The 25,496-nt window shown below is 32.4% G+C and overlaps 3 protein-coding genes and 1 long non-coding RNA gene across 8 annotated transcripts; 2 read left to right on the top strand and 2 right to left on the bottom strand.

Moving 5' to 3' along the window:
- Nucleotides 1-2,690: 2,690 nt before the first annotated feature.
- LOC114424200 lies at nt 2,691-3,044 on the bottom strand. The gene has a single exon (XM_028391051.1). The coding sequence runs from the start codon at nt 3,042-3,044 to the stop codon at nt 2,691-2,693; it is 354 nt and encodes a 117-aa protein (XP_028246852.1).
- A 3,716-nt stretch (nt 3,045-6,760) lies between these two features.
- LOC114423322 (membrin-11-like) lies at nt 6,761-10,274 on the top strand. The gene is made up of 4 exons (XM_028390031.1): nt 6,761-7,156; nt 8,608-8,728; nt 8,814-8,963; nt 9,848-10,274. The coding sequence occupies exons 1-4, from the start codon at nt 6,903-6,905 to the stop codon at nt 10,007-10,009; spliced, it is 687 nt and encodes a 228-aa protein (XP_028245832.1). The 5' UTR covers nt 6,761-6,902; the 3' UTR covers nt 10,010-10,274.
- Nucleotides 10,275-12,605: 2,331 nt separating this feature from the next.
- Nucleotides 12,606-19,252, bottom strand: LOC114423321 (pentatricopeptide repeat-containing protein At5g27110-like). 5 transcript variants are annotated; one of them, XM_028390029.1, is made up of 10 exons: nt 19,067-19,252; nt 16,104-18,428; nt 15,861-15,948; nt 15,605-15,713; nt 15,386-15,504; nt 15,007-15,089; nt 14,303-14,847; nt 13,683-14,205; nt 13,303-13,482; nt 12,606-13,166 (listed from the first exon to the last, which is right to left on the bottom strand). In XM_028390029.1, exon 2 carries the CDS (start codon nt 18,405-18,407, stop codon nt 16,290-16,292), a length of 2,118 nt encoding a protein of 705 aa, XP_028245830.1. In that variant the 5' UTR covers nt 18,408-18,428; nt 19,067-19,252; the 3' UTR covers nt 12,606-13,166; nt 13,303-13,482; nt 13,683-14,205; nt 14,303-14,847; nt 15,007-15,089; nt 15,386-15,504; nt 15,605-15,713; nt 15,861-15,948; nt 16,104-16,289. The 5 variants fall into 5 exon arrangements, 4 of the variants coding, with proteins under 4 accessions (XP_028245830.1, XP_028245827.1, XP_028245831.1 ...); XM_028390026.1 differs by having other exon boundaries at nt 12,606-13,482; XM_028390030.1 differs by having other exon boundaries at nt 12,606-13,459.
- A 508-nt stretch (nt 19,253-19,760) lies between these two features.
- On the top strand, nt 19,761-21,877 carry LOC114423319. Its single transcript, XR_003668819.1, has 2 exons — nt 19,761-19,955; nt 21,549-21,877. It is a non-coding gene; the product is annotated as an uncharacterized LOC114423319 (long non-coding RNA).
- Nucleotides 21,878-25,496: the final 3,619 nt, after the last annotated feature.

Genomic DNA, 25,496 nt, shown 5'->3' with positions numbered 1-25,496 from the left:
TTGATTATCTATATAATTATTAAATCATTACAATTAGTAAATAATTTAATAGTTTATATTAAATATTTATAAAAAATATTCAATTATTTAAATAAACATAATAGTTCCTAAATAACTTATTTTAATTTGGGAAAATCAAACAAAAATATATAAATATATAAATCAAACAATTTTTGTTTATACTATTTATATATTTTTGTTTGATTTATATATAATTTTATTTCTTTAACTTTCTATTTTATTTTAGTTTTGTCATTTAAATCCTGATCAATTTTCTGAATTTATGTTTCTTTTAATTTTTTTGCTATTGCTTCTTGCATTTAATTCTTTTTCTTGTGTTTTAAGAGATTACTAGTAAGTTAGCTGTATGTAGCAAAATGACAAAAGAACCACCCAATATCAAACATGTCAATTTTTTAATTGGTTCAATTTTGTAAATTGAACAGCCTATTTTTTTAGATATATACAAAGAATATAAACATGGATAGATGTTAACTCGATCACAGGGGTTTAGCTAATTAATAGTATTCTATTGTTATTTACTCTAGAAGAAGGAGTTAACGATCTGAAGCATGGGTTCCTGAGGTTGATCGACCCCATCAATGTCCTTGGCTACTAGTAGAGGTGCAATTCACTTTAGGATTCATGGGAAATGGAGGGTTAATTTCTCGAAAATTGATGTTGCGGTACACATTGACAACATTAATTTTTTAATTGATGGTGCGGTACATGCAACAATATTAATTTATAGAAAAATGTTCTCCTGCAAAAATCAACATCTGTTTTCAAGAAAATTAATGTTATTATTATACCACAATATTAATTTTTCTAAAAATTGATGTTGGTTTATGCACGATAACATCAATTTTTTTTTCTAAAAGTCAATGTTAATTTAAGCATCACAGTATCAATTTATCTAAAAATTGATATTTTTGTAATTTTTTAAATAACTTGTTTGTTTTTTAATATTATCCAAACCTGTGAATTAAAAAATAGACCAATTTAGATAGTTTTTTTAATACAAATTTTTATATTATTATTGAATAGTTACTATCAATTAAAAGAAATAGTTAAAGGAAATAATAATGTCATTAGATAAAATCATCTATAACCTAATATAATTTTTAACTATAGTGCTTCATACATCTTGTTGTATAGTTTATCTCGAAATTAACTATCTTTATTCTATGTGAGACTTCAACATGTCTCATACTTCAATATACCATATTTTCATCATGATTATTCGTCGTATGAGACTTTCAACATATCTTGTAAGGTAAGGATTATTCCTCACTTATACAGTTTATCTCGAAACTACCTTTATTCAATGTGTGATCTCAACATATTTCATTCTCCCCACACAACGGATAGAACTTTTGACACATCCCTCTATATAAGTGTGACCACAAATCTTAAACACGGAGCTATCAAAAATATTATTTTAAAGGTAAACGTGTGTGTTGTGGGAGTCTCATTTTAAATCAATTAAGTTCAAGAGTAATTCACTTGCGGGAAAAATATGTTGCATCACTTCACTACGTGTTAATTCAATCCTCTGGACATTAACACGCACGAAAAAATCTTTCCTTGCCCAAAAAATTTCGTTTTATTCCTTTTTCTCTGATTTAAGTCTCAATAGTAGGAGAATGTTAAAATAGATGATTCACTGCCATCAAACTTTTTTCTCTCACTTAACATATCCGAAAGGGCTAATTCTCAATAGTGCAAGACCTAAACGAAAGTTATTATTCTTTCTTTCATTTAATTATAATCCTAAACAGGATCAAATATATGTTACAGTTAATTAAAAATCAGGGATCAAATCATGAATTTAGAAAACTAAAAAGAACAAAATTATAATGTAGTCTAATTAAAATTAATAGAATTAGGATTGCCAATACATTAGATATATAGGATTGCCAATATTACTTTTAGCCCCTCTCTAAACAGCCTCAAGCTTCCGTTAACAAATTATTGAACTGGAGAACGATAAATCAAATTCCATAAGTGAAGAAGACAAGGGAATGTAACTTACATAGCTTATTAAAGCTACTGAGGCATTCAGAAAAAAAGAAAGAAAAAAAGCTACTAGGAGCCATATAGTCGCTCCTCGCAACTTAAATCACGCAGGGGTAGATTAAACAAGGCCAAAGCACAAAAGGAAGAAAATAAATCATAACATACCAAAAACTAATTATGGTATTAAATGAATATGTTTTCATTTCATATATGTTTTGACTATAAGTTGGCCCAATTCACTATATTTTTCCAAATCCAGAAATTCACAAGAATTATAAAACCAATATATATATATATATATATATATATATATATATTTCTCGTTTCAACCAACCAACAAAACTATAATGCAATAGGAATTTCTACTTAAAACTCAATATATCAAGGATTAATTAAACAAACATAAACTGACAATCTCAACAAATTAATAAGCATGTTGCCAGGAACATAAATGAAACCTATAAGAAATGAGGGACCAGGAAAAAGAAAGAGAATCTTTTGAAGGAGCACATGCAAGCTACTTTAAAACTTTACATCTAGGGTTTATACTGTGAATTTATTTATGCTTTCTCTTCAACAATAACCATATTCTAGTACGCATAACCAAATACATAAACCAATATATTATTATTTTTTGGTTTAGGCTAGGAGGGGCATTAATTAATTTTGTCTCATACACATAAGAATATAGAAAAGGAAAGCTTAATCCCGCAAGCATCAGGAAGGCTTTCAAGTTTGGTTTGTTGAAAGTTCAAAACTGGTCCAGCAACCATGAGACAATCACAAAGATCTCTTATACCTTGACCGGTGGAGTCGGACATGGCTCTGTCAAACGCAGAAGTTGCTGATTTACAACAATCAGAAGTTGGGTTGGGTAGGATATTCCCCAAATAAGACCCACAAAATGTGAGTAATGCTTCATCTCCATTGCAAGTTGGAGGGATTTGAGAGGCACTGAATCTTGTTGCTGCCAAACCATAAGCCATAACAAACATGACAAGTGTCAAAACTTTCTTCTGCCCCATGTTATCTTCAATATGTATGCAACTTTATTTTTAATATTATGAAGTTTAATTTGATGAAGCATTCATAGCGTAACATTACTTATATATAGGCTTAATATTAAGTTTTTGGGTAATTCAGAATTTTTTTTTACAAAATCTAAATCTCTTTCTTAATTAAAGTTAATTTAAACTTTTTAGAGAATGCAATAAATGTTAGAGTTAAATTCTCTTTCTCTATATAATAGTTTTATCTTCTTATTATAATTATCGTCTTAAATTATTTTACATAAATAAAAAAATTAATAAATAAAAGAAAGAAAATAATAATTTTATAAAATTAACTTTATAATTATTAATTCATTTTTATTATTTTTCGCCTATATCATTAATATTCCAAGGGATATAAGTGAAAAAAAATTAACATTACATTTAAAAGTTAAAATAACTATTATTTTGAAATAATTTTTTGCTTCTTATACGGCGATTAGTATGAGACACTGTACTAAAAGTTTAGTTAAAGTTTTTGGAGAAAGTAATAAATCAAAAAATGAAATTCTCTTTTTTCATTTAAATTGATAGTATGTTTTTTTTAAGAAAATAATACTTTCTTCATCCCATAATATGAATAGTTGTTTAAGAATTAATAACTCCGTAATACTAAATTCGATCTTCTTAAATAAGATTTGAGGTTTGAGTCTTGTAGATGAGAAAAATTGACTAATCAAATATTCTAATAAAAACTAATCTTTGACAAAGTCTATGGATATTTTGAATTAATAATGTAGTATAAAAAAAACAATTGTGTCAGAAAAAAAAATAAATCTCAAAATAATTATTATTTTAATATTTTAATACAATATTAGTTAATTTTATACTTATAATTAATGTATAAAATATCTAAAAAAATAAATAATGATGATAAGATTAATTTTATAAAATTATTATTTTATTTAATTTATTTATTAATTTTTTTTGTTCGTGTAAACTAACTTAAAACAATAATTATAATAAGACGGAGGGAGAAAATATCATGATCAAATTATCTATCATCATTAAGCTTTCCTTCGTCACATATATGGATCAATTTTATGAGGAAAGTCACGATATATATTAGTAATTACAAGTTTTTTTTTCTTATGTACTAAAACACATATTACAATTGGACTATTGGAGGATGTCTTCGTGGGTGGTTAAGTTTTTTTTATCAATCAATATTAATTATTAATTTTTGTTCAAATATTAATGATATTTTTTTTTCTCGGCAAAATATATAAAAAATGAAAGCACAAATGGTACCGGAAAACATACAGAGAGATACAGTAGTGGTGCCGGCAAACAATATTAGTGATGAGATTAGAATCTGCAATCCCTCTCTTCTTCTCTCTTTCTCCTTTTAATTCTTAAATTCCATTTTATAACTTCTTATTTACATAATTACTAGACAAATTACTTAATGCCCCTTATTCCCTTGTTGCAAGTGTGGCTTTCCATGTAACAAACGGGTGCATGGTGGTAAATTTTCGGGGAGATTCGTGGCTATTCCAGCTAACCCCAACACATTATGTTGGAAAGTGAAATTTAAATGCAATTATTTTAAATTATAATATTTTTTAAAATATTATGAACATATTTATCACAAAAATTAATAAAAAATGTTAATGAAAAATTATTTGCTTACAAATAAATTTAATTGATCCAAAAGTAAAATATAATTTTTTTTTCACTACTATTTTGAGTTAGTGAAAAAATTATAACTATTGGCTACTTTATAATTAATATTTTCATGTTATAAAAAAATGTACTATGTTTTTTTTAATAAGAAAAAAACACACGTTACCCTTCATTTAATGCTTGCTAACTTTGGGATAAGAAGCCAAGCAGAAATATATAAATATAAACCTTTTGTAAGGATTATATTGTTCACGTTGCCCATACCCTTTTTTTGACAGGGTTACCCATACCCCTTAAATATATAAACTAATTTTTGGATGAAAAGACAAGCATATATATAAACCCGATCTCAGTTTAATTAAGATTGTAATTGCTAAAATTGAAATTAAGGAAATTGTGCTTAGCCAGTTAGGTATGCCCGAACACAAGGAACATGAATGAGCAAATACCCTACGGATGAATCTCAATATATCATTCCGGTTTTGTAGAGCAACGATGTCAATATTGGACAGTGGTTGTTTTGAATCCAAAATATGCATTATTATACTGACCAACTTAGGTATTTTTCTTTTCTACTAAGAGTTCTGTATGTTTGTCCTTTTCCTTGTTATGCCATTAGATTAATCATTATAAAGAGCATGAACCTTACTTCTACTTGCCATTCTTGACCACTTCGATCATAATGGCACGAACCTTACTATATATTCTTGTTGATGCTTACTGCAGCAGTGTATCTAAATTATCTAAATTTCTAGAAGTTAAGAAAATTGTTGGGATGGCTAGCTAGGAGGGAATTGTAGGGATGCTTTCACAATTCAGCATGTTTAGCTATAATATTCCAGTTTATTGACAGTGAAGTTGGAGTTGGTGAGGGATATGAGTAATATTTTTTTTTTAATTTGTAAGAATCGAAAATACTAATAATATATTTTTAAATATTCATTTTAAACATATATTTTTTATTGGTTAAATTTTTTAAAAAAATTATGAATCTCAAGTCTTATTAAATGATTCTCTTATGATTTTTTAATTTTTAATAAATTTTGACCATAATAACGTGTTAGGATGAATGTGTTAAAATGTATGGTGCATCCTCCAAATTTTCCAAAAAAAATCTTTTAAGAGTGTGTTTGGATAAGATAATCTAACTAGATAATATATTTTTTTTATAGGGAATTAAATTTTTTTATTAAAAGCAATTGTTTGGATATTTTAGTAAAAGGAATTCAAAATTTTAAAATTTTAAAAAAGATTTTAACTAGTTGAAGAATAGAATTTCAAATTCTACCTTTGAGAGATTGAATTTTAAATTCTGACTCCGGCGTCGTGGACTGCATCTCCATAGTCAAGAACCAATGCGGCAAGATCTGTGATCTCATGCATTTGGTGACCAGCATTGCGAGCTATCGCACCTCGACAAGGTCCGGCGGAGGGCCGATTCGGTAGTCGTAGATTTCGACAAAGTCGTTGATCTTAATCAACGGCACCGCCTAGTCCACCACAGATGGAGGACTAAAGTTAACATCAATAGAGTTTCTTCTACCGTTGGGTATGTATTCGGCGACGAGCAATTTATTGTTGTTTGGGTCAGTGCTGAAGCCAATGAGGTTGACGAGGCAGGGACTGGGGATTTAGGAGAGGATCTCGATCTCGTTTTCAGCGGGACTGGTGCAGTTGCCGCAACCGGTGCATTTGGTGGCGTGGTTTTTAAAGGTGCTAGTGGTGATAAGTTTGGTTGTTTTGACAATGACGAGGAGCTTGCCAGGGTCCAAGGTGATTCTGTAGACTCTGTCGTGGTTGCCTCGACCAAGGAAGGTGTCGGAGGAGAAGCTGTTGGCGGTGGCGACGATGTCGAAAATAAATAGCTTCTACTTTTAATAAAAGAATCCAAACACAGAATTTTAAAAATAAAAAATTTTAAATTAAAATATTTGAAATTCTCATAATTTAAATTGTCTAATGGAACCACACTATAGATTAAATGGGCATTTTCCTATAAGATGAAATGACAAGTGTCTACATGAGATTGATGCGGATGGTGTTACGGCAAAAAAATTCGGTGGAATTAGCATTTCTCAAATTAATAACAAAAAATATTACAACCTACACCAACGGTTCATTTTGCTTTTTCCCGGTGACCTTGAAACGTGTTCTCTCTCTGAGAAAATCTCAGAAGCCACCGTTGTCGTCACCGTCACCGTCTCCGCCATGGAAGGAGGTGGAGGAACGCTCTCGGAGATTCACCAATCCGCGAAGAAGCTCCTGCTGAGGTCTCGCGACGGCCTCGAACGTCTCGAACGCCTCGAGTACTCTGCCGCCGCCGGTGCCGCCTTCTCGGGCGCCGACTCCGAGCTGTCTTTCGCCGTGAAGAAGGATATCACACAGATCCAAACCCTCTGCGTCGAGATGGACCGACTCTGGCGATCCATCGCCGCAAAACCTCAGCGCGATCTCTGGAAAAGGTATTCGATTCGGATCTGGATCTCGTTGAATCGGTTGTTTCCATTAGGATAATCGCGTGTTTCTGATGAAATTGCTTCCTTCATTTTGTCCGTGTTGATTGGCGTTGTGATCGTTGGAGGCGCTTTTCGAATTGTGGAAGAATGTTGGCGATTGCATTTTTAAAATGAATCATAAGAATACTTCAAATTCAATGCGGAATTACACTATTGGAGTTTGGATTTACGCTTTTTAAAACTGTGTGTTGATTTGCGTTGTGTGACGGATTGTCGATTTTGATGATTCGAAATGTAGGAGCGAAGTTGAAAGCGTTCAGTGTGTCTTGAGAGAAATTCGGTGCATGATGTGGTTGATTATTTTTGTTGGCTTAGGGTGAATGTGTGTGTTTTTCAAGTGAGGGAGTTTAGGGAAATTTTGTTTCATGTTGATTCATTTAAGTGATCCATGTAGCTGATTTCACCTAGTGAGACAAGGCTTTGCTGTTGTTGTTGTTGTTGCTTATTCATTTATGTTTCCGAAGTGCTTTTTTTAGCATTTTTTTTGCTGTTGTTTTTTAATGGATTGTTGTAGTGGATTTCAGTAAAATGTTTGGCATGTTAGATTTTATGTGATTGCAATTTGTGATAGTTATACACTGATATGTTATTGTAAATTCTTGAATCTGCTCTCAAAGCAGACCTTGCATATGTTGTTAATTGATGTATGCATGTTTCTAGAGCTGTATTGGGAAACCATTAGTTTATAAATTTTACTCAGACATATGCTAGCAATTAGGACTTGTCAATTTATCATAGTTGGAAATAATGAGAACATGAGTGAAATGTGTGTGCAGTTTCTTAGCTTTTGCCCCAGCCTCTTCATTCTGTTCCAACAGTGTTCACTGAGCAATAAGAACATCTACATAAATTTGTTTTTTTATCTGTATTGCATTTCTAAACAACTCCCTCCTTTCTTCTAAATAAATCAGACAGGTAAGGTACACATCATAACATTTACTTTGTTTTATCCTCCCCTTCCAGTTGAAAATTAAACCATATTTACTTGTTTCGCCCTGCCCCTCGAGTTGAAAACTAAACCATATTCTACTTTAAATCATCTCAATCTTTTGGACTATATGTTACATCCTGATTCTTTTCCTTGATCTTTGCCAAAGTGACGTTCTTTGATCCAAGTTAAGATCTATTGTAGCTCCAGAATTTTGGAGTCCCCAACAAAACATTGTGGGCAGGTTCTCTTAATTGTCTCAGTTATTTGGGTTAGTCATATCATGTAAAATGGTTTCACACATAACTACATGCTATTTTTCATTTCTATGAAACAAAAAATCAAATTTTTCATTTGTTTCTTTTCTTCTGTTTATATTTATATATGTTATATATCATTGGTTCTGTCAATGGGTTTGCAGTATTCTAGTTGAACATTTTCATAAAGGGTGTTATGTTCTCTTGTACAGAAAAGTGGAACAAATAGCTGAAGAGGCTGAATCACTGAGAGCAAGTTTGGATAAATATAACTTACGGAATCAGAAACGAATGAGAGAAGCTAATGAGAGAACAGAACTCTTGGGACGAGCTGTATGTTGTTGCACTACCATGCTCTTGTTTAATTGCTTTTTTATTTTTAATCTTTGCTAACAGCAACTTCATTTAAAATTGCTAGAATGGGGATTCTGCTCATGTTTTGAGAATTTATGATGAGGAGGCACAAGCATTACAGTCAGTTCGCTCTTCTTCCCGGGAACTGGAAAATGCAAATGCTCTTGGGGAGGCCATCCTTTCTTCAATACATGGCCAAAGAGAACGCTTGAAGGTAATTTCATTTCTGTTTTCATTCTTCTACATATAACATAATAGCTGGATGGAAGGATACGAAACATTGCTATGCTACAGTTTAGGTTTAGCTACAATAATCTCTTTCCGGTTATGAGTAACAGTCAATATTAGGATATGACAACATTCCTATTACTAAAAGCAGACATCATAAAAAAAAGTACAATTTAGATGGTAAAAGCAGAGATATTATGTCTGTAAAGAGGTAGTTTCTCTACCCAGTAAATTTAGATGGTAAATTGCTGCAGACCAGCAGGCAGCAGGTCATTAGTTATATTAGATTTAATTATGTAAAATTTCTTCTTTCTGTCTCTATTTGAGTTTTTTTATGCCATTTTCTTTTTCAGATGTTGACCTCTTAAATATTTCCACTAGGTCATTAGTTACATTAGATATAATTATGAAAAATCTCTGCTTTCCGTCTCTATTTCTTGTTCATTTTATGCTAGTTTATGTTTCAGAAGCTAAAACATTTTACATTTTCCTTTCCCCTTTTTCCATTAAATTTTGAAAAATTCTTGCTTCTTCCATTTAGAGTTCATCACACTTGAAAAATTCATTTTGGGCAATACCATGAGAGCGTGTTCTTGAAATTGAATCTTTTATGTTTCATGCGTTGAGCATCAAGCTTAGTTTGTTTTGATGCTTTTCATTATCCTTTTTATTCTTTTGTAGAAAAGGAAATGTATTTTTTACCATCTTAGTGTTGTTTTCTATTTTAACCTATATTATACCCAGATTGGTTTTTTCTAATGGTTTTAATTCCCAAGAATCTTTACAGTAGTGATAATTAGCGAAGCATTATTAATCCCCGTCATATTGTTGTTGATATACATTTTCATCTGAACGTATATATTGGTGCAGAGTGCACATCGAAAAGCATTGGACATCCTCAATACAGTGGGAATATCAAACTCTGTTTTGAGGCTAATTGAGAGACGAAACCGAGTCGACCAGTGGATCAAATATGCAGGAATGCTATTGACTGTCGTTTTCCTGTTCGCGTTTATTATGTGGAGACATTGATCATTCTCAGATGTTGAAAAATTGAAATTTCTGTTTATGAGAGAGCATATAAAAGTGAAATACAAAGTATATTTGGCTGAAATGCGAAACCTAAACAGTTTGTGCATCATGAGGTAACACAGAGCTGCTCTGCTTATAAATCTTGTTATTGTTGCACGATAGGTACTTAACTGAAAACATATGTTTTAGGCTACTTTTGATTTGAAGTATCTATTTTTATTTTCAATATTAAAGTTCAAACCCAAGAGATGCTTGATAAAGCAAAGTTTTAATTTTACTGGGTTGTAACTCGCACTAAAAGTTCAAACTTGAGTCAAGGAAAACAATTGTACTCTATGCTTAATAATTCTAAAAAAAAATGGTTCAAAAATATTGCAACCTTTTTTTTATATAGAAAATAGCATATGGTCACTTCAAAATTTTAGTACTCTTGATCTTGGCCAAAAGAAAAATAACCCGAGAAAATGAAGAATTTAATTTGCATTTATTGTCCATGTAAATGTTTTTACAATATTAATCAATTAGGAATTATTTCCCTAAAAAAATCAATTGGGAATTATTTATAGATATCACTTTTAAAATAATTGTTATGAAAGTCATCAAATTTACCATCAATGGCAATTTATGGTTATATGATAGTGTAACAAAAGTTTGTATTGTAATATATTTTTAAGAAAACATATTCGGTTGAAAACATCAATGATAATTGCAATGATGAGTTTTAAGAAAATATTATTTAATTAAAAGTTATAAAATTGTGTAATAATGATTAAAATTATATTTAATTAAATTTGTTTTATTTATAAATGAACATTGAACTTTTATTTCATTTAAATTAAATTGTTAAAATTACACGTGGTTATTTAGACAAGTTTTTTTATGGCATGTAAGTGATTAGATTGGTAAATATATTAAAACTAATAATGGAAAAAAAGTTTAGAAAGTTTGAGTCAAAATTTAGCTTAAAAACTAAAATTATAAATTTAAAAGTTTAGGGAACATATCGATAATAAATTAAGTATTAATTATTTTATAACTATTATTAATTTTTATTTTATATTGAATTAAATAAATTTTTGGTCGATGTCAAATGTCAGAGTTTTAATCCTTATTTTCCATTTTTAGTCTTTTGCTTTTTTATTGTTATAATTAGTTCCAGTGAGGGGCTAAAAATGAGCAACAAAATGGCAAAAATTATCCTCTATATAGCCTATGATTACCAGCATTAAAAATGGATAAACAAACTATAAGAACTAAAACTTAATTTGAAATTCCAAGGCGACCAAAATTTTATTTAACCTTAAAATTTAATATATTTTTTCCGTTCTTAATTATCTATCTGTCCCTAATTATAAATTTATTTGTATCTTTCTATAAAACCATTTTCTAATTTTTAGATACATTAATTATTTTTTCCCAACATACCTTTATTTAATAATTTTCTCTCCAAACATTAATAAAAAAATAATTAAGTGGATAAAAAGATAATATAGTTTTGAAATGATAATATAAATAATTGATAGATTTAATATAATTAACTAAACTAACTACATATTTTAAGGAACGTGAATTAATTAAAAATATCTTATAATTAGGAGCAATATAAATAGTATTCTCAAAGCACACAGTATATCTTGAAAGAAAAAAAACTTAATGCATAATTTATATATTCATTTTTAAGATGATAAGACCATGCAAATAAAACATCAAAATTTCTTGATTTGTTAAAATTAGTAAAACTTAATGAACTTTGATTTGTTAAAGTTAGTGAAGCTTAATAAATTGTAAAAAATATAAAGAAGTCTCTATTGTAGAAACCATTAAGTATAAAATTTTATGTCTTATATATCTATGTCTTTCACTTTAAATGACAAGATTTGAATTTGATTTTGTTTTGTAAGAGTTTTTCTCAAAATCTGTTTGTTGTCCTAGAGTTTAAATTGAAATCTCAAATCTCAACAATATTTCAAAAGATTGATGTCTGACTTTATCAGAAATAAGATTGATGTCCAACTTAGTCAGAAATAGCCTGGGTTTACACACCTAATAAAAGTAACTTGTTTGCAAATGACTAAGTGAATATTTGATTTGTAGTTAAAAATTTTGCGGTGCATGTTCCAATGTAAATCCAACAGATAAAAGTAAAATGAAAAAAGCAAGAATCCTGATGCATTGAAAAAATTACTTTTGCCTCAAAAGTACTTATTATCCAAGCATGCTCTATGTTTAGAATGGTTGCATACTCTTCCTATTTTTGAGTTTTTCGCTCCAAAGATTGCAAAAAGATAAAGGGCATACACCATCCATTGAACATAAGGTCCGTTGTGATTAATCAATCAATCAAAGAAGCAAATGATGGGAAATAAATTTTGCAGATAAAAAAAAAAGGGTATTTGCTGGGCAATGAATACCGTGAGTTTTCACATAACAATATTAGGAGAGATGACACCTAGGACCCCGAACCAGTAGGGTCCTGGTTTTGTGTCTCCCTCTCTTCACGGCCTTATCATGTGAAAAAGCCACAGACCTCATTTCCTTGTTTTAATCTTCTGGCTGAAACATATTAGTAGATTTCCTAGCAAAAATATCCAGTCAATATAGAATACAAATACATTATTTATAAGGGACAAGTCAGAGTGTGAGAAGAATTAATCAGCCATATAACATGAATAATCAAAATTGATTAGAAACTAATCTTAACCATCTATAAATGGCCATATTAGTTTTTCACACTCTCTAGAGGAACATGTCCCTCATGAGTCATTAACACGTACAGTACGGAGTTTATAAACTCCAGCAGAGACATCAGTTAAGTATTTTACACAACCATGCTGAGGAACATCAAGCACATGAAGACCAAATGCAATATTATGCGCATATTTAGACAACCAGTCAGCAACTGTGGTTGCTTCATGATAACAACGGTAAACTCGAACCGTCAAAATTTGTCATCAACTCAAGTATGGACTCAACAAGAGGAGCAAAAGGAACACCTTTCTGTACCCGTTTATTCAAAATACAATCCATTACTGGAGTACAATCAGTCTCAATCCACAGCTGTGAAACGCCCTTCTCCTTAGCAAGCTTGAGGGCAGTGATGACACTCCACAGTACCACAATAAACCAATGACTACAAGGCTTTGCGGAATCCAATGATCTAACACAAAATGAAGGGAAAAAAAAAAAGATATTGCAGTTTGTCACACCTAATAAACACATGCTCTTCTATAATCAAAGTCACACTAAAGATCCTAACAGAATCCTCAAATTCACTTAATTTAAGCAAGGGTTACCCGCAAGACAAGTTTCCAAGATTTAGCGCGAACCCAAAACACCAAGAACCTGTGGAATCACGAAAAACTGCTGAACTGCTAGTAAGATGTTGCAGAGCCTTATAGGACCCATCTACATTAGCTTTGATCCATCCCACCTCAGGAAAGGTTCACTCAACTGAAATCATTTGATAGTGGCCCCTGTTAATTGCCCGTAAATGTACAATTAGAATTACACCTTCAACCAATGTGAGAAATATTGCAAGAAATTGACAAATGATTGTGGAGACGTCGAAAACCACAATATTGCATTTGCAATTGTGCTAGTAGACCACAACTTAAAACCATGCCTTCAACTAACAATGAAAAAAAGAAGGAAGATTTACAACTTCACCCTATACCTTTTGAAACATCCCACCATATTGTTGGATCTGGATCTTTAGAAGGTGTCACATCAGTCATGGTTGCATCATCATTTATATGTGCTGACTGGATGGAGCAAGCTGAACCTGTTGTAGTGTTCTGACTTGTAGGAGGATCACCTGGATTTTCTGTGCCATTGGATAGTTCCAGAAGAAGGCACGCCATTGTGATTTATAAGCCCAGTACAAAATCCTTCAGGAATCAGGAGTCTTATCTGTATTCATTGTTGGGGTTGAGCAAGCTTTGAATAGTTTAGTTACTCGGATTTTCGATGGCCTCAGGTTCAGATGCCTTAACTTCAGAAGGATTGATCTGGGGTGCATCTTGATTTATAAGCTGTGTTTGGAATTCTTTTGGATTTGTAGCATTTATAGAAGTCAGTGTGTTAGCACAATCTGAGGTCTGTGGTATGCCAGAAAGCCCATGACGGGACAGAATGCAAGCTAAGGCATCCACAGCAGACAGTAGAATATGAGGAAGAACATCGGTTGAATGTGTCACCTGAAAACAAACAAATATATCAAGCAGATTGAAAGAAAAGGAATAACATGGTTACAAGATCTAATCTGAAAGTAAAAACAAAGAAATATCAGCATACTTTTGTATAAAATTGCTGCTGATAATCACTCTCTCACGTAGTTCATCTGAGAAGCATCAAGTGCTGTTGACTCAAAATAAAGCCACCGATCTATATGATTACTCTAACTAAATTATCAGAAGATATAGACTCGTGTCCCTCTGTACAATCCTTTGCTAGAGCAACAGCGATCTCTTTGGAAAGCAAGAATAATGGAAGTAGTCCAACAACAGTACAGTTCCTTATCCACATGCTGCAGTCGTTGATAGTAATCTCATTCTCATCATATACAACTAAAGAGCAATCAAAAGTTTTCTGTGGTGACAACTTCGAATTTACAGAATGACTATTCAACCAAGCCTTTTGTTTTGTTCTGTCGGTAGGGTCACTATATGCTCCAATCATCTCTCCCCAAAGTACTTCATCACCAGATAGATAACGGATTAATAAACCTCCTAACACCTGATTTGACTCTTTAGAAAATGTGAAACAAGGAAGATTCTCCAACTTGGTAGTGGTGTGAATTTTCTTTTCAATTTTGTGAACAGATACTTTCTGTTTAATACCTGTCATACACAAAAAACAGGTTCATTATCAAGAAAACAATATGTAAAACTCAATAAAAACACGTATTAGTAAAACTGTAAATTAATTCTTACACAATGAAAAGGAAAATTGCATATGCAATTTTATATGAGCTAATATACTCGGCAGTTAGAAATTACCCCGAATTTTTTACTCTAAACCCCGTTTTCTGGGATAATTGATGCACTGCAACACATTCTTCAGTTCGCTTCAAAATTGTACACTGCAGACAAAATTAATATTCTGTGAATGTGTATAGCAAATACAATCTGCATATGCCAAACAAACTGATATCAGCTATATAATCATCCTTTGAAGATTTTCAATGTCTATTAGCCCTTATGAAATATTCAAATTTAACAAAAAGCCAAAATGTATGCCCAATTCACCAGGACGGTTCAGGAAAAGACCAATGAATCATACTATTTTTTAAAAAAGAAAATGTAGCCCATATCATATTTCCATGTGAAACAGATAAACAACATAAAATACTCCATGGGTATTCTTAGTCAGTGAAACCTTCATCCTTTGATGCTAAAAAAAATTCTTATGTCTGGGAAATCTCTATCCTTGTTGATTCATCAACAATGGGTTTTGATGCTGGGGATGCTCCATCTCCTTTTTATTCTGCATTTTCACTGGCATGCCAACACAAATAAAATGAAGTGGACATAGTGTGAAACAGGTCTATACAAGAATACTCAAAGACCTTAAGCCAAAACAGAAATCTCCCAATACCTGATTTGACTCTTCAGGAAATGTGACATGAGGAAGACTACCCAACATCCTAGTGGTGTCAACCTCCTTTTTGGTTTTGTGAACAGATGATTTCTTTCTAATCCCACGCCTATACAAAATGCAGGTTCAGAACAAGAAAACATTATGTACAACTGAAGAAAACAAATACAATAGCAACAGTTCCCATCCAGGCATGGGACTATAATTCTTACAGATTTAAAATGGAAATTTAATGTGTGCTGCAGTTAGAACTCACCCGGAAAATGTACAACTAAGCCCCATTTTTTGGGATAACTTCTCCACTAGAGCACGATCTCTAGAGGACAATTCATCAAAATTGTACACTGCAGTAAAAATTCAGATCATGAATGGACACATTTACAAGCCACAAATTTATATAAGCACCAAATCATCCATCAAAGATTTTCAGTGTAGATTAGCTTTCACAAACTAGCCAAAAGAATTCAAAATTTCTCAACTAGACAAAATGGCTACATACCCAATTCATACAAAATGCCAAATTAACGGGAAATATTAACAAAAGGACCAACGACCAATGAACCAGAAAAAACTGTTTTTCTTCGAAAAAACAAATGAGGCCCACATCATATAGCTGCATAAAATAAACAATACCCCCAATGAGATGTCCAGCTCCCAAGCTTATCCTCCTTTGCAAATTTGAAAACTAATATAATCTCAGTGTTTCAACATCAAAATGATATGTAAATGGTTTAGACTCATCTTCCATGTGATCAGAGAGATATGAAAGGCATTTAAAAACAAGCTCTAGATGCAAGTGTGAATTGTCTTCTACAAAGAAAGGAAGGATCTTCTGGTTAATCTCAATCCAACTACACCCTGGATTCTTCTTTAATCCAAGCTCTTTCATCTTTGATCTCACCACACGTACTTCATCCCACTTATGTGCAGAAGCATACATATTTGACAAGAGAATATAGGTTGATGAATCATCAGGATCCTTATCAATAAGCGTTCTTGCAATTTCAGCTCCCAAATCAATATTTCTGTGCAGACGGCATGCAGAAAATAATGTGCTTAACAACTCAACATCATCCCTGATTTCAGGGTTTTGTTGCAGAATCTCATATGCTTCATGCAATCTTCCAGCACGTCCAAGAAGATCAATCAAGCATGAATAATGTTCAACTCTAGGTATAATGCCATAAACATTGACCATTTGATTGAAGTAATAGCACCCTTCATCAACCAACCCAGCATGGCCACAAGCAGATAATATAGCAAGAAAAGTAACCCTATCAGGTTTCATGTTGGACTGCAGCATTTCAGCAAAAAGCTCCAAAGCTACATAGGCCTGACCATGAGACCCATAAGCAGTAATCATGGAAGTCCAGGACACCAGATCCCTTTTGGGCAAACATTTAAAAACACTGAATGCTTCATCTACAGCACCACACTTTGCATACATATCAAGTAGAGCTCCCATAACCACTTCATTGTTGTCCAATTTTTTCTCAATAATCAGATTGTGAATCTCTTCACCTTTTTCTAGTGCTGCTAGTTGAGAACAAGCTGTCAAAACACTGGTAAAAGTAATAGCATCAGGTTCAACATACGATTTTCTCATTTCACTAAAGAGGCCAAGGGCTTCAAAAAGTTTCCCTTCAGCCACATATCCAGAAATCATAACATTCCAAGAAACTACCTTGGACTTTGGTATTAATTTAAAGATGTTTTCAGCTAACTCTACCTTTCCACATTTAAAATATAGATCCATGAGTGAACTATTAATAAAAACATCAGACTGTATTCTGTTTCGTATTGTATATCCATGCACAAACTTCCCCTCTAGTAGTCGGGCTGATCGTGAACAAACCATTATTAAACTACTTAAGGTAGTCAAAGTTGGCTTGACTCCTTCATTGTACATCCTCTTAAAAAGTTGAATGCATGATATGCTGTCACCTTTCAAACCATATCCACTAATCATGGAATTCCAAGCAACAACAGTCTTTTTAGGCATCTGCTCAAAAACCTCTATGGCCATTTCTAGATGACCACATTTTCCATACATGTCAACAAGAGCAGAGCTAATGAAACTGTCCAGCAGAAACCCACTATTGATCAACTCCTCATGGATTTCCATTCCCCTGTTCAAATCCAAAAGTCTAGCACAAGATGAAATAGCAGTTGTGATTGTAACCGAATTAGGCTCAAATCCAAATCTTCTCATTAGGCCAAAATATTCTAGGGCCTCTTTGAAGTTTCCACTTTGATAATAACAAGAAATCACTGTATTCCAGCATGCCACATCCTTCTCAGGCATTTCATTGAACAGCCATATGGCTTTCTCAAATGCATTGCATTTTGCATACATACCCACAAGAGAGCTTCCAACAACAATGTCCATCATTAAACCAGTTTTTACCAAACATGTATGAATCATTTTTCCCAAAACATATTTATACAGCCCCCCACAAGCCTTAAGAACACTAGGGTAAGTATAACTATCAGGTTTTAGGTAAGGGTAGTGTAACAACTTCTCAAAAAGCTCTAGGGCTTCCACATACATGTAATTCTTAGTGTAACCTGCCATCAGGCCATTCCACAAGGATATCTCACATGGGTTTTCCATGTTATCAAAAACACACTTTGCATGATCATACAAATGGCAAGAAAGATACAGGTTAATCAAGTTCTTGCACAAGAAAATATCATTTTGCAAGCCCAAAGTTACAACTTTCTGATGAATGAGCTTGCCTTGCTTCAGTGACTTGGAATTCATACAAGCTCTCAAAAGGGGTAGTAGTTTTCTAGTGTCCATTCAGCAATGACCAGAGAGACACTACACAGAAACCATAATCATCAATCTAAATTCTAAAGCATGGGAATAAAATAAATAACAAACAAAAACACAAATACAATCACTCAAATTGCTAACTTCCTAAAATCAGTGGAAAATCCAACGACCTTAAATTAATAGGAACTACAAACACGGAAACACCCTAATGCCCACCCCATCTAAGATAATCATCATACTTATAAACAAAGATCATGAGCATATCAGAGTTCTTGCAGAAGTAAAAAAAGATGACATAAAAGTATTCAGTAAAATAAAAAGTGTAAACATAAATGACATGCATAAGTTTCCCTCTAGTATCAATACTCCATCTCATTGAGGACATCCCTATTGGCAAAGGAGAAGAAGCAACTAAGGTAGTAATTCTTTAATTAGAATGATAAGCCAACCGATAATTAGAACTTCTCTATCACTATTATCAGCATAAGTAGAGACCAGAAAGAGAATCAACTAACCAAACTTGACTACATTTTTATTCAACTAAAGAATATACCATATTCTGACTCAAATTCAAAATGTGAACTTTGATTATAGATTGTAAATCCCGCATCAATATGATTCTAAAATTGCCACCAGAAATTTCGGTTGTATTAGCTGCTGAATATGAGAGAGAGAATGCTCACCTGAGAGACAGAGAGAGAGAGAGATTTGCAGAAAACTGAACAATAAAAAAGTATCTGAGTTTTGTTTTAAGAGATTGTGTTTGATACGAGACTTTGTACAGTTGTAGCGCTCCCGTGTTCTGTATAGAGCGGCGGTGAGAGAGAAGGGGGCATTGTGTAAGGGACAGAGGGAGAAACAAGTTGAAAAAAAAAATGGCGAAATAGGCAAATTGGTTCCCAACGTTCCTATTGGTGAGAAATTAATTCTAAGATAAAAATAAATAAATTTAATTTACGTGAAAAATATAATATTTAAAAAATTTATTTGATCATAAATTATATTTTTTAAAATTAAATTATAAAATTTAGGAATCAAATATAACATTTTACATATTTATAAATTAAATTTAATAATAAAATATATTTTTAAAAATTAATTTAATATTAAATTATAAAATTCAGGAATCTATCATTAATTTCAACACTAATTCGTACTGCTTCTTGCAAAAATCATGGAATAAATTTAATTTTTTATGGGACAAATTTATATATGCGTCACAATTTAATGGATGAATTTAGCTATTTAGTGAAGAAAAAAAAGGAAAGAAAATACAGAAATCGTAACCATTAATTAAAATTAAATGAAACATCAACGGTTGGGATTGAGTTTCTCACGGTTAACTATATTTTCCTTTCCCACGGTTGAAAACAAAAACCCTACTCTAAAACAAAACAAAAGCCCTACTCTGTTGTCGTGTCTTCTTCGTTTGGATTAAGGTTGCAGGTAATGCTATGGCGAACACCGATGAACCCAATCTCATAAACTTCTCCTCCGTTGGTGAACCCTCGAAGGTTCTCATGGACAAGTATTTGAAGATACTCAAAGAATTTGTGGCCTCCAACGATCAAGGTTTTAACTGTCTTCTTTTCTTTTCATTTCTACTTTACTCACTCACTTACTTGACTTTAAATTATGTTATGCGCCCCATTCGATTTTAATAATTTTTTCATAACAAAATGTTAGTATTTTGCTTACTCAATTTTGTTTGTGCACGCGCATACATATATATTGCTTTATCATTGTTTTTTTTAACCACTGTAATTAGGAACTTTGGCTCAATGAGACCCGAGGTATGCCACAAGCTCCGGTTTTTTGGGCCGGCTACAAGACTAATGGAGTAATGGGTTTAGTCACGCTTAAAAGTTAAAACTTCTCACTCCTCACCAAGAAGAGTGTATTCTGCAGGGATTGAAACCAGTTGTCAAACTTCTGCATATACTCTGCTTATTAATGTTTTGTAGAATATGAAATCAAGCAATCCAAATGTAGCATTGGAAGTTTTTATAAAGTAGGATAACATATCAATGGCTATCCAAATAATGTGAAATTTTATATACAGATTAGAAAGATAATATCATGATTCAACGGTTGGATTGATTAATTCTGTATTCTACATAAAGTTATTAAGCGGTGTAACTGCTAAAGTTTGATGCCTGATGTCAATTGATAATATATATATATATATATATATATATATATATATATATATATATATATATATATATATATATATATATATATATATATATGTCATTTTCTCAAGTTTATTTTAGGAGGAATAACATATCAATAGCTAGGATACGCCAAACAGAACTCAAAACTACAATGATTGAACAAAAACAATGTGTGAGTTTCTTCTGCGCATCAAATGCATAGTTGATGCGCTTGGATCATGTGGAGATCCCGTTTGCATAAAAGCAAACATGTGCGAAAGCTAGGATACTTTGAACAGAACTCAGAACTATCAGAGGAGTATGATCCAGTTATCTCAGTGATTGAAAGTAAGTTTGAACCACTTCTAATTGGAGAAGTAGTGGTTTAAATTGTGGCAATGGCTATAGTCATGGAGGCAATGAATTTGGCCATGGTGAAGGTCATCATCGTGGCGGTAGAGGTCGCGATCATTATGCAAATTTTCAATGCCAAGTTTGCTTCAAATTTGGTCACACAACAACGGTGTGTCATTTTCACTATGATTCTGATTTTCAGCCAAACACATCTCTCACTCTTATGGAACCAGTGTTTCAAAGCAATTCATCGAACACTTTTGGTTCAGAATAGAATCAGGGAACTAATTCTCACAAAGACTCCCAACCTAGTGCAATGTTGGTTAATTCTAAAAATCAAGATCCTAACTCAACTACCTAGATACCTAATTATGTTGCATCCTTCCACGTAACTAGAAAGTCTCAAAACATCCAGCAGCTTGGTCCATTTTAGGGGTCAAACCAAATATACATTGGTAATGGCCAAGGCCTTTCTATTAAGTCTTTTGGTTACGCTAAGTTTGTTTCCCTTATTAATCCTAGAGTTTCTCTATCCTTAAAACAATTATTGCATGTACCTACCATAACTAAAAACTTAATGAGTGTCTACAAATTTTCTAAGGATAACAATGTTTTATTTGAGTTTAGTCCTAATCATTGTGTTGTGAAATCACAGGAAACCGATGAAGTCTCACTTCAAGGTTCACTAGGTCCTGATGGCCTCTACATATTTCCACATCTTGCACCCAAAGACTATGCCTCAACCACCTGCTTACTTTCAAATTCTAGTGTTGATTATGTTATTACTTCTTCTTCTAGTTGTTCTAAAACAAATTTATTATTTCATTGTAAATCCAGTTCTTGATGTTAAAACAACACCTAGTACTAGCTCTCAAACTATATGGGACCTTAGATTTGGTCATCCTGATGCTAATGTACTAAGGCTTATGCTTAATCATTGTAAATATACCCATAGTTAATAAAACTATGTTCAAATTTTGCGTTGCTTGTTATGTTGGTAAGTCATATAGACTACCATCTTCTATATCTCCAATAGTATATTGTGCTCCTCTTGAACTTGTTAGAGATAGGGGGCAACATGAAGACTAAGCTTTAGAGTTTGAAGAAATTTTGTCTTTTACATGGCCAACTCTTTGAGTGACATTTGTATTGATTGTTGCATCTTAGTCTCTATCTTTTCATATGTACATTATTCATCATCATGTAGAGGTTGAAAGATTGTTTCTAAAGCTAGAAACTTCTTCAGTGCATAAAACTCTCTATTTTAATCGATTACATTTTTCTTGAAAGTTTTCCAAATGTTGGAAAGAATACTTTAATCGATTGAAATGATAATATAATCGATTACTTCTTTGAAATAATCAATTACATTGGATATGTAATCGATTACAGGCGGTTATAACTATTTTCTCTATAAATAACCACCTTGTGTTCTCATTTTTAAGAAGGAAGAAGAGAGAAGAAAAAGTGCTTAGAATATGTATGTGACTCACAACTTCTAGATTTCGTTTTCTGAAGCTCTCATGGTAAAAAGTGAGTTGTGAATTACTTGTAGGATCAAGGAGAGACTCATTCACTCAAGCAAAGGTTCTTACGTGTGATTGATCAGGTTGCATCTCTCTTTGACTCAAATTTTCGTGTGTTTTACATGTTGTTAGCATATGTATGAATTTCTGAAGGCATGCTAGAATAAGTATTTCTAATTTGGGTTAAGGGTAGGTTTCTCTTAGGATTTTATTCACAAAGTACCCTAGGGGTAGGTACCTTAGTCTCTTTTCCTAGGGTAAGAACTGAGATTGATTGTGATTTCTTGAAAGAATTCTATTGCATAGTGAAAATCTAATTCGATTTGGATTAAATAACTGGAGTAGCTTCTCTGGAGATAGAAAATGAACCAATATAAAAATTAGTGTACATATTCTCTTCATCTTATATTTATTTCTCATTGTATTCTTGATCAATTTGCTGATGTTTAAAGAAAATATTTTTTTGAATAAGAACTTTAACAAAAGGATTTTGTGTTAACAGTGATTGGTTAAATATTGGTTTTAAAAAAAGTTTGTGATACGATCCTTAGAAAAGAAAGTTTTTCAAAACTCTATTTTTTTTGTTTGATTTGATTTAGAACCAATTCACCCCCTTTTGGTTTGTGAGTGCCATCAAAACTTATGTACAGTGATTTATGGGGACCATCTCATATTTCATCCTCAAATGATTTCTCTTATTATATCAGCTTTGTTGATGCCTATTCTAAGTTCACTTGGATCTATTTCCTTAAAAATAAATCATAAATATTTTTTGTTTTTCAGCAATTTAAAACCATGGTTGAACTCCAATTTGATATCAAAATTAAGAGTGTTTAGACAAATTGGGGGGGTGAATTTAGACCTCGTACCCTATTTCTTCAAACTCAAGGGATCATTCACAGGTTAATTTTCCCTCACACACATCATCAAAATGAAGTTGTCGAAAGAAAACTCAGGCATATTGTTGAGTTAGGCCTCACCCATCTCAAACAAGCTTCTCTTCCTTTAAAATTTTGGGATTTTGCCTTCCAAACTATTGTTTATTTGATAAACAGACTTCCCACTACCTCTCTTAAATTTTAAGTTCCTTATATTGTTTTGTTCAACAAGTCACTTGATTACAATTTTTTGAGGAACTTTGGATGTTCTTGCTATCCTTTTCTTAGACCCTATAATAAACACAAACTTGATTTCAAGTCACATGAGTGTTTGTTCCTTGGTTATTCCACTTCTCATAAAGGCTACAAGTGTCTCCTAATTGAAAATTATATGTTTCCAAAGATGTTATATTCAATGAGCTTAAATATCCTTACAGTGATCTTTTTTATCTTTATCCAACTTGTCACTTATTCTAAGTGATTTTTTACCTGCTACTCATATTCCCTTTGTTTCACCTTCTTCTAATGAACCCATTCCTTCTTCTCAACGTGCTGAAACTAATTCTACTTTTATAAGTGTTGATCCCTTAATAGTAAATTCCCTAATTCTCAAAATGTCAAATCATCTTCCCCCCTTTCAAATGCTAAACCAAATTTTGTTACTAATGAACATTCTAACATTGTTTCTAACTTAAACAGAAATCCAAGTGAATTGTCTAGTACCCCTTCTTCTCAGTTTCATATTGTCAGCTCTACTTCTTCTTCTAATCTTGTTCTTCCTTCACATAATGTCCACCCTATGCAAACCAAATCTAAATCTGGAATTCATCAACCTAGGATGCATCCTTTACTATTTTTGGCACAATTTGAACCTAAGACTATTAGACAGGCTATTGATGACCCTCAATGGTTTGCTGCTATGAAACAAGAGTATGAGGCTCTTTTTAACGATAAAACATGGGATCTTGTTCCTCTTCCCAAAGACAGAAAGGTTGTAGGTTGTAAGTGGGTCTTTAGAATTAAGGAAAATGTTTGTGGAACAGTTAGCTAATTCAAGGCTCGGTTAGTGGCTAAAGGATTTCATCAGTTGCTGGTTGTGACTTTAATGAAACATTTTATCCTATGATAAAACATGTTACAATCAAGTTGATTATCACTCTTGCTCTCACTAATAAATGTGATTTGTTCCAGCTAGATGTCAACAATGCCTTTTTAAATGGTCATCTTGAAGAAACTATCTACATGTAGCAGCCACAAGGCTTCGAAAGTTTCGATAAAACCTTGATTTGCAAGCTACAAAAAGCTTTGTATAGCCTTAAACAAGCCCCAAGACAATGGTTTGATAGGCTCAAAGGAATTCTTTTACAACTTGGATTTGTGGCCAGCAAGTGCAATCCTTCATTGTTTGTTTATAAAGACACAGGACACATTATCTACATTCTTGTTTATGTAGATGATATCATTATTACTACTACCTCCAATGTTATAATTCAGCAACTCACCACCAAGCTGCATTCCAATTTTTCTCTTAAACAATTGGGAAAACTTGACTATTTTCTTGGTATAGAAATCAAATCAGTGGTTGATGGGACTATTCTACTAACTCAAAGTAAATATATAGAAGATTTTCTTCAGAAAACCAAAATGGCAGAAGCACGATCTATTTCTTCCCCTGTGACGACACAAGTTAACCAAAGATGGCTCAGTGATTCATCTCTCTATATGCCTGTTGTTGGTGCTCTCTAATACACAACCATTACAAGGCCTGAGTTAAGCTATGTTGTGAACAAGGTTTGTCAATTCATGGCTAATCCTATGGACTCTCATTGGACAGTTCACATTCTAAGGTACTTAAAAGGCTCTATTCATCATGGTTTGCATTTCAAGGTTACTTCTTCCTCTTAGCCTTTTACAATTAAATTCATGTGTGATGCTGATTCGGCATCGGATCCAGATGATAAAGGGTCTACCTTTGATGCAGTGGTTTATTTTGGTCCTAATTTGATTTCACGGTGGTCTAAGAAACTACAAATTGTGGCTAGATCTTCCACTGAAGCAGAATATAGGAGCTTGGCTCAAGCCATGACTGAGGTTACATGGATTATCAGTTCCTTTTTAGACCCCAGAGATTTATTGTGACTATCAAACTGCAATAGTTATTACTCATAATCTAGTTCTTCATTCCTGGACTAAGCACAT

Source organism: Glycine soja, chromosome 8 (assembly GCF_004193775.1).
Source record: "Glycine soja cultivar W05 chromosome 8, ASM419377v2, whole genome shotgun sequence".
Lineage (NCBI taxonomy): Eukaryota > Viridiplantae > Streptophyta > Magnoliopsida > Fabales > Fabaceae > Glycine > Glycine soja.
Note: the sequence above shows the minus strand (reverse complement) of the source record. Positions and strands in the feature narration are given on the sequence as shown.

Bases quoted from the DNA above. Each gene is read 5' to 3' on its own strand.
- LOC114424200 (XM_028391051.1), bottom strand. From the start codon at position 3,044: ATGGGGCAGAAGAAAGTTTTGACACTTGTCATGTTTGTTATGGCTTAT.
- LOC114423322 (XM_028390031.1), top strand. From the start codon at position 6,903: ATGGAAGGAGGTGGAGGAACGCTCTCGGAGATTCACCAATCCGCGAAG. The intron at 8,729-8,813 runs GTATGTTGTTGC...TAAAATTGCTAG, and splicing joins CAGAACTCTTGGGACGAGCT to AATGGGGATTCTGCTCATGT. The intron at 8,964-9,847 runs GTAATTTCATTT...ATATTGGTGCAG, and splicing joins GCCAAAGAGAACGCTTGAAG to AGTGCACATCGAAAAGCATT.
- LOC114423321 (XM_028390026.1), bottom strand. From the start codon at position 18,407: ATGGACACTAGAAAACTACTACCCCTTTTGAGAGCTTGTATGAATTCC.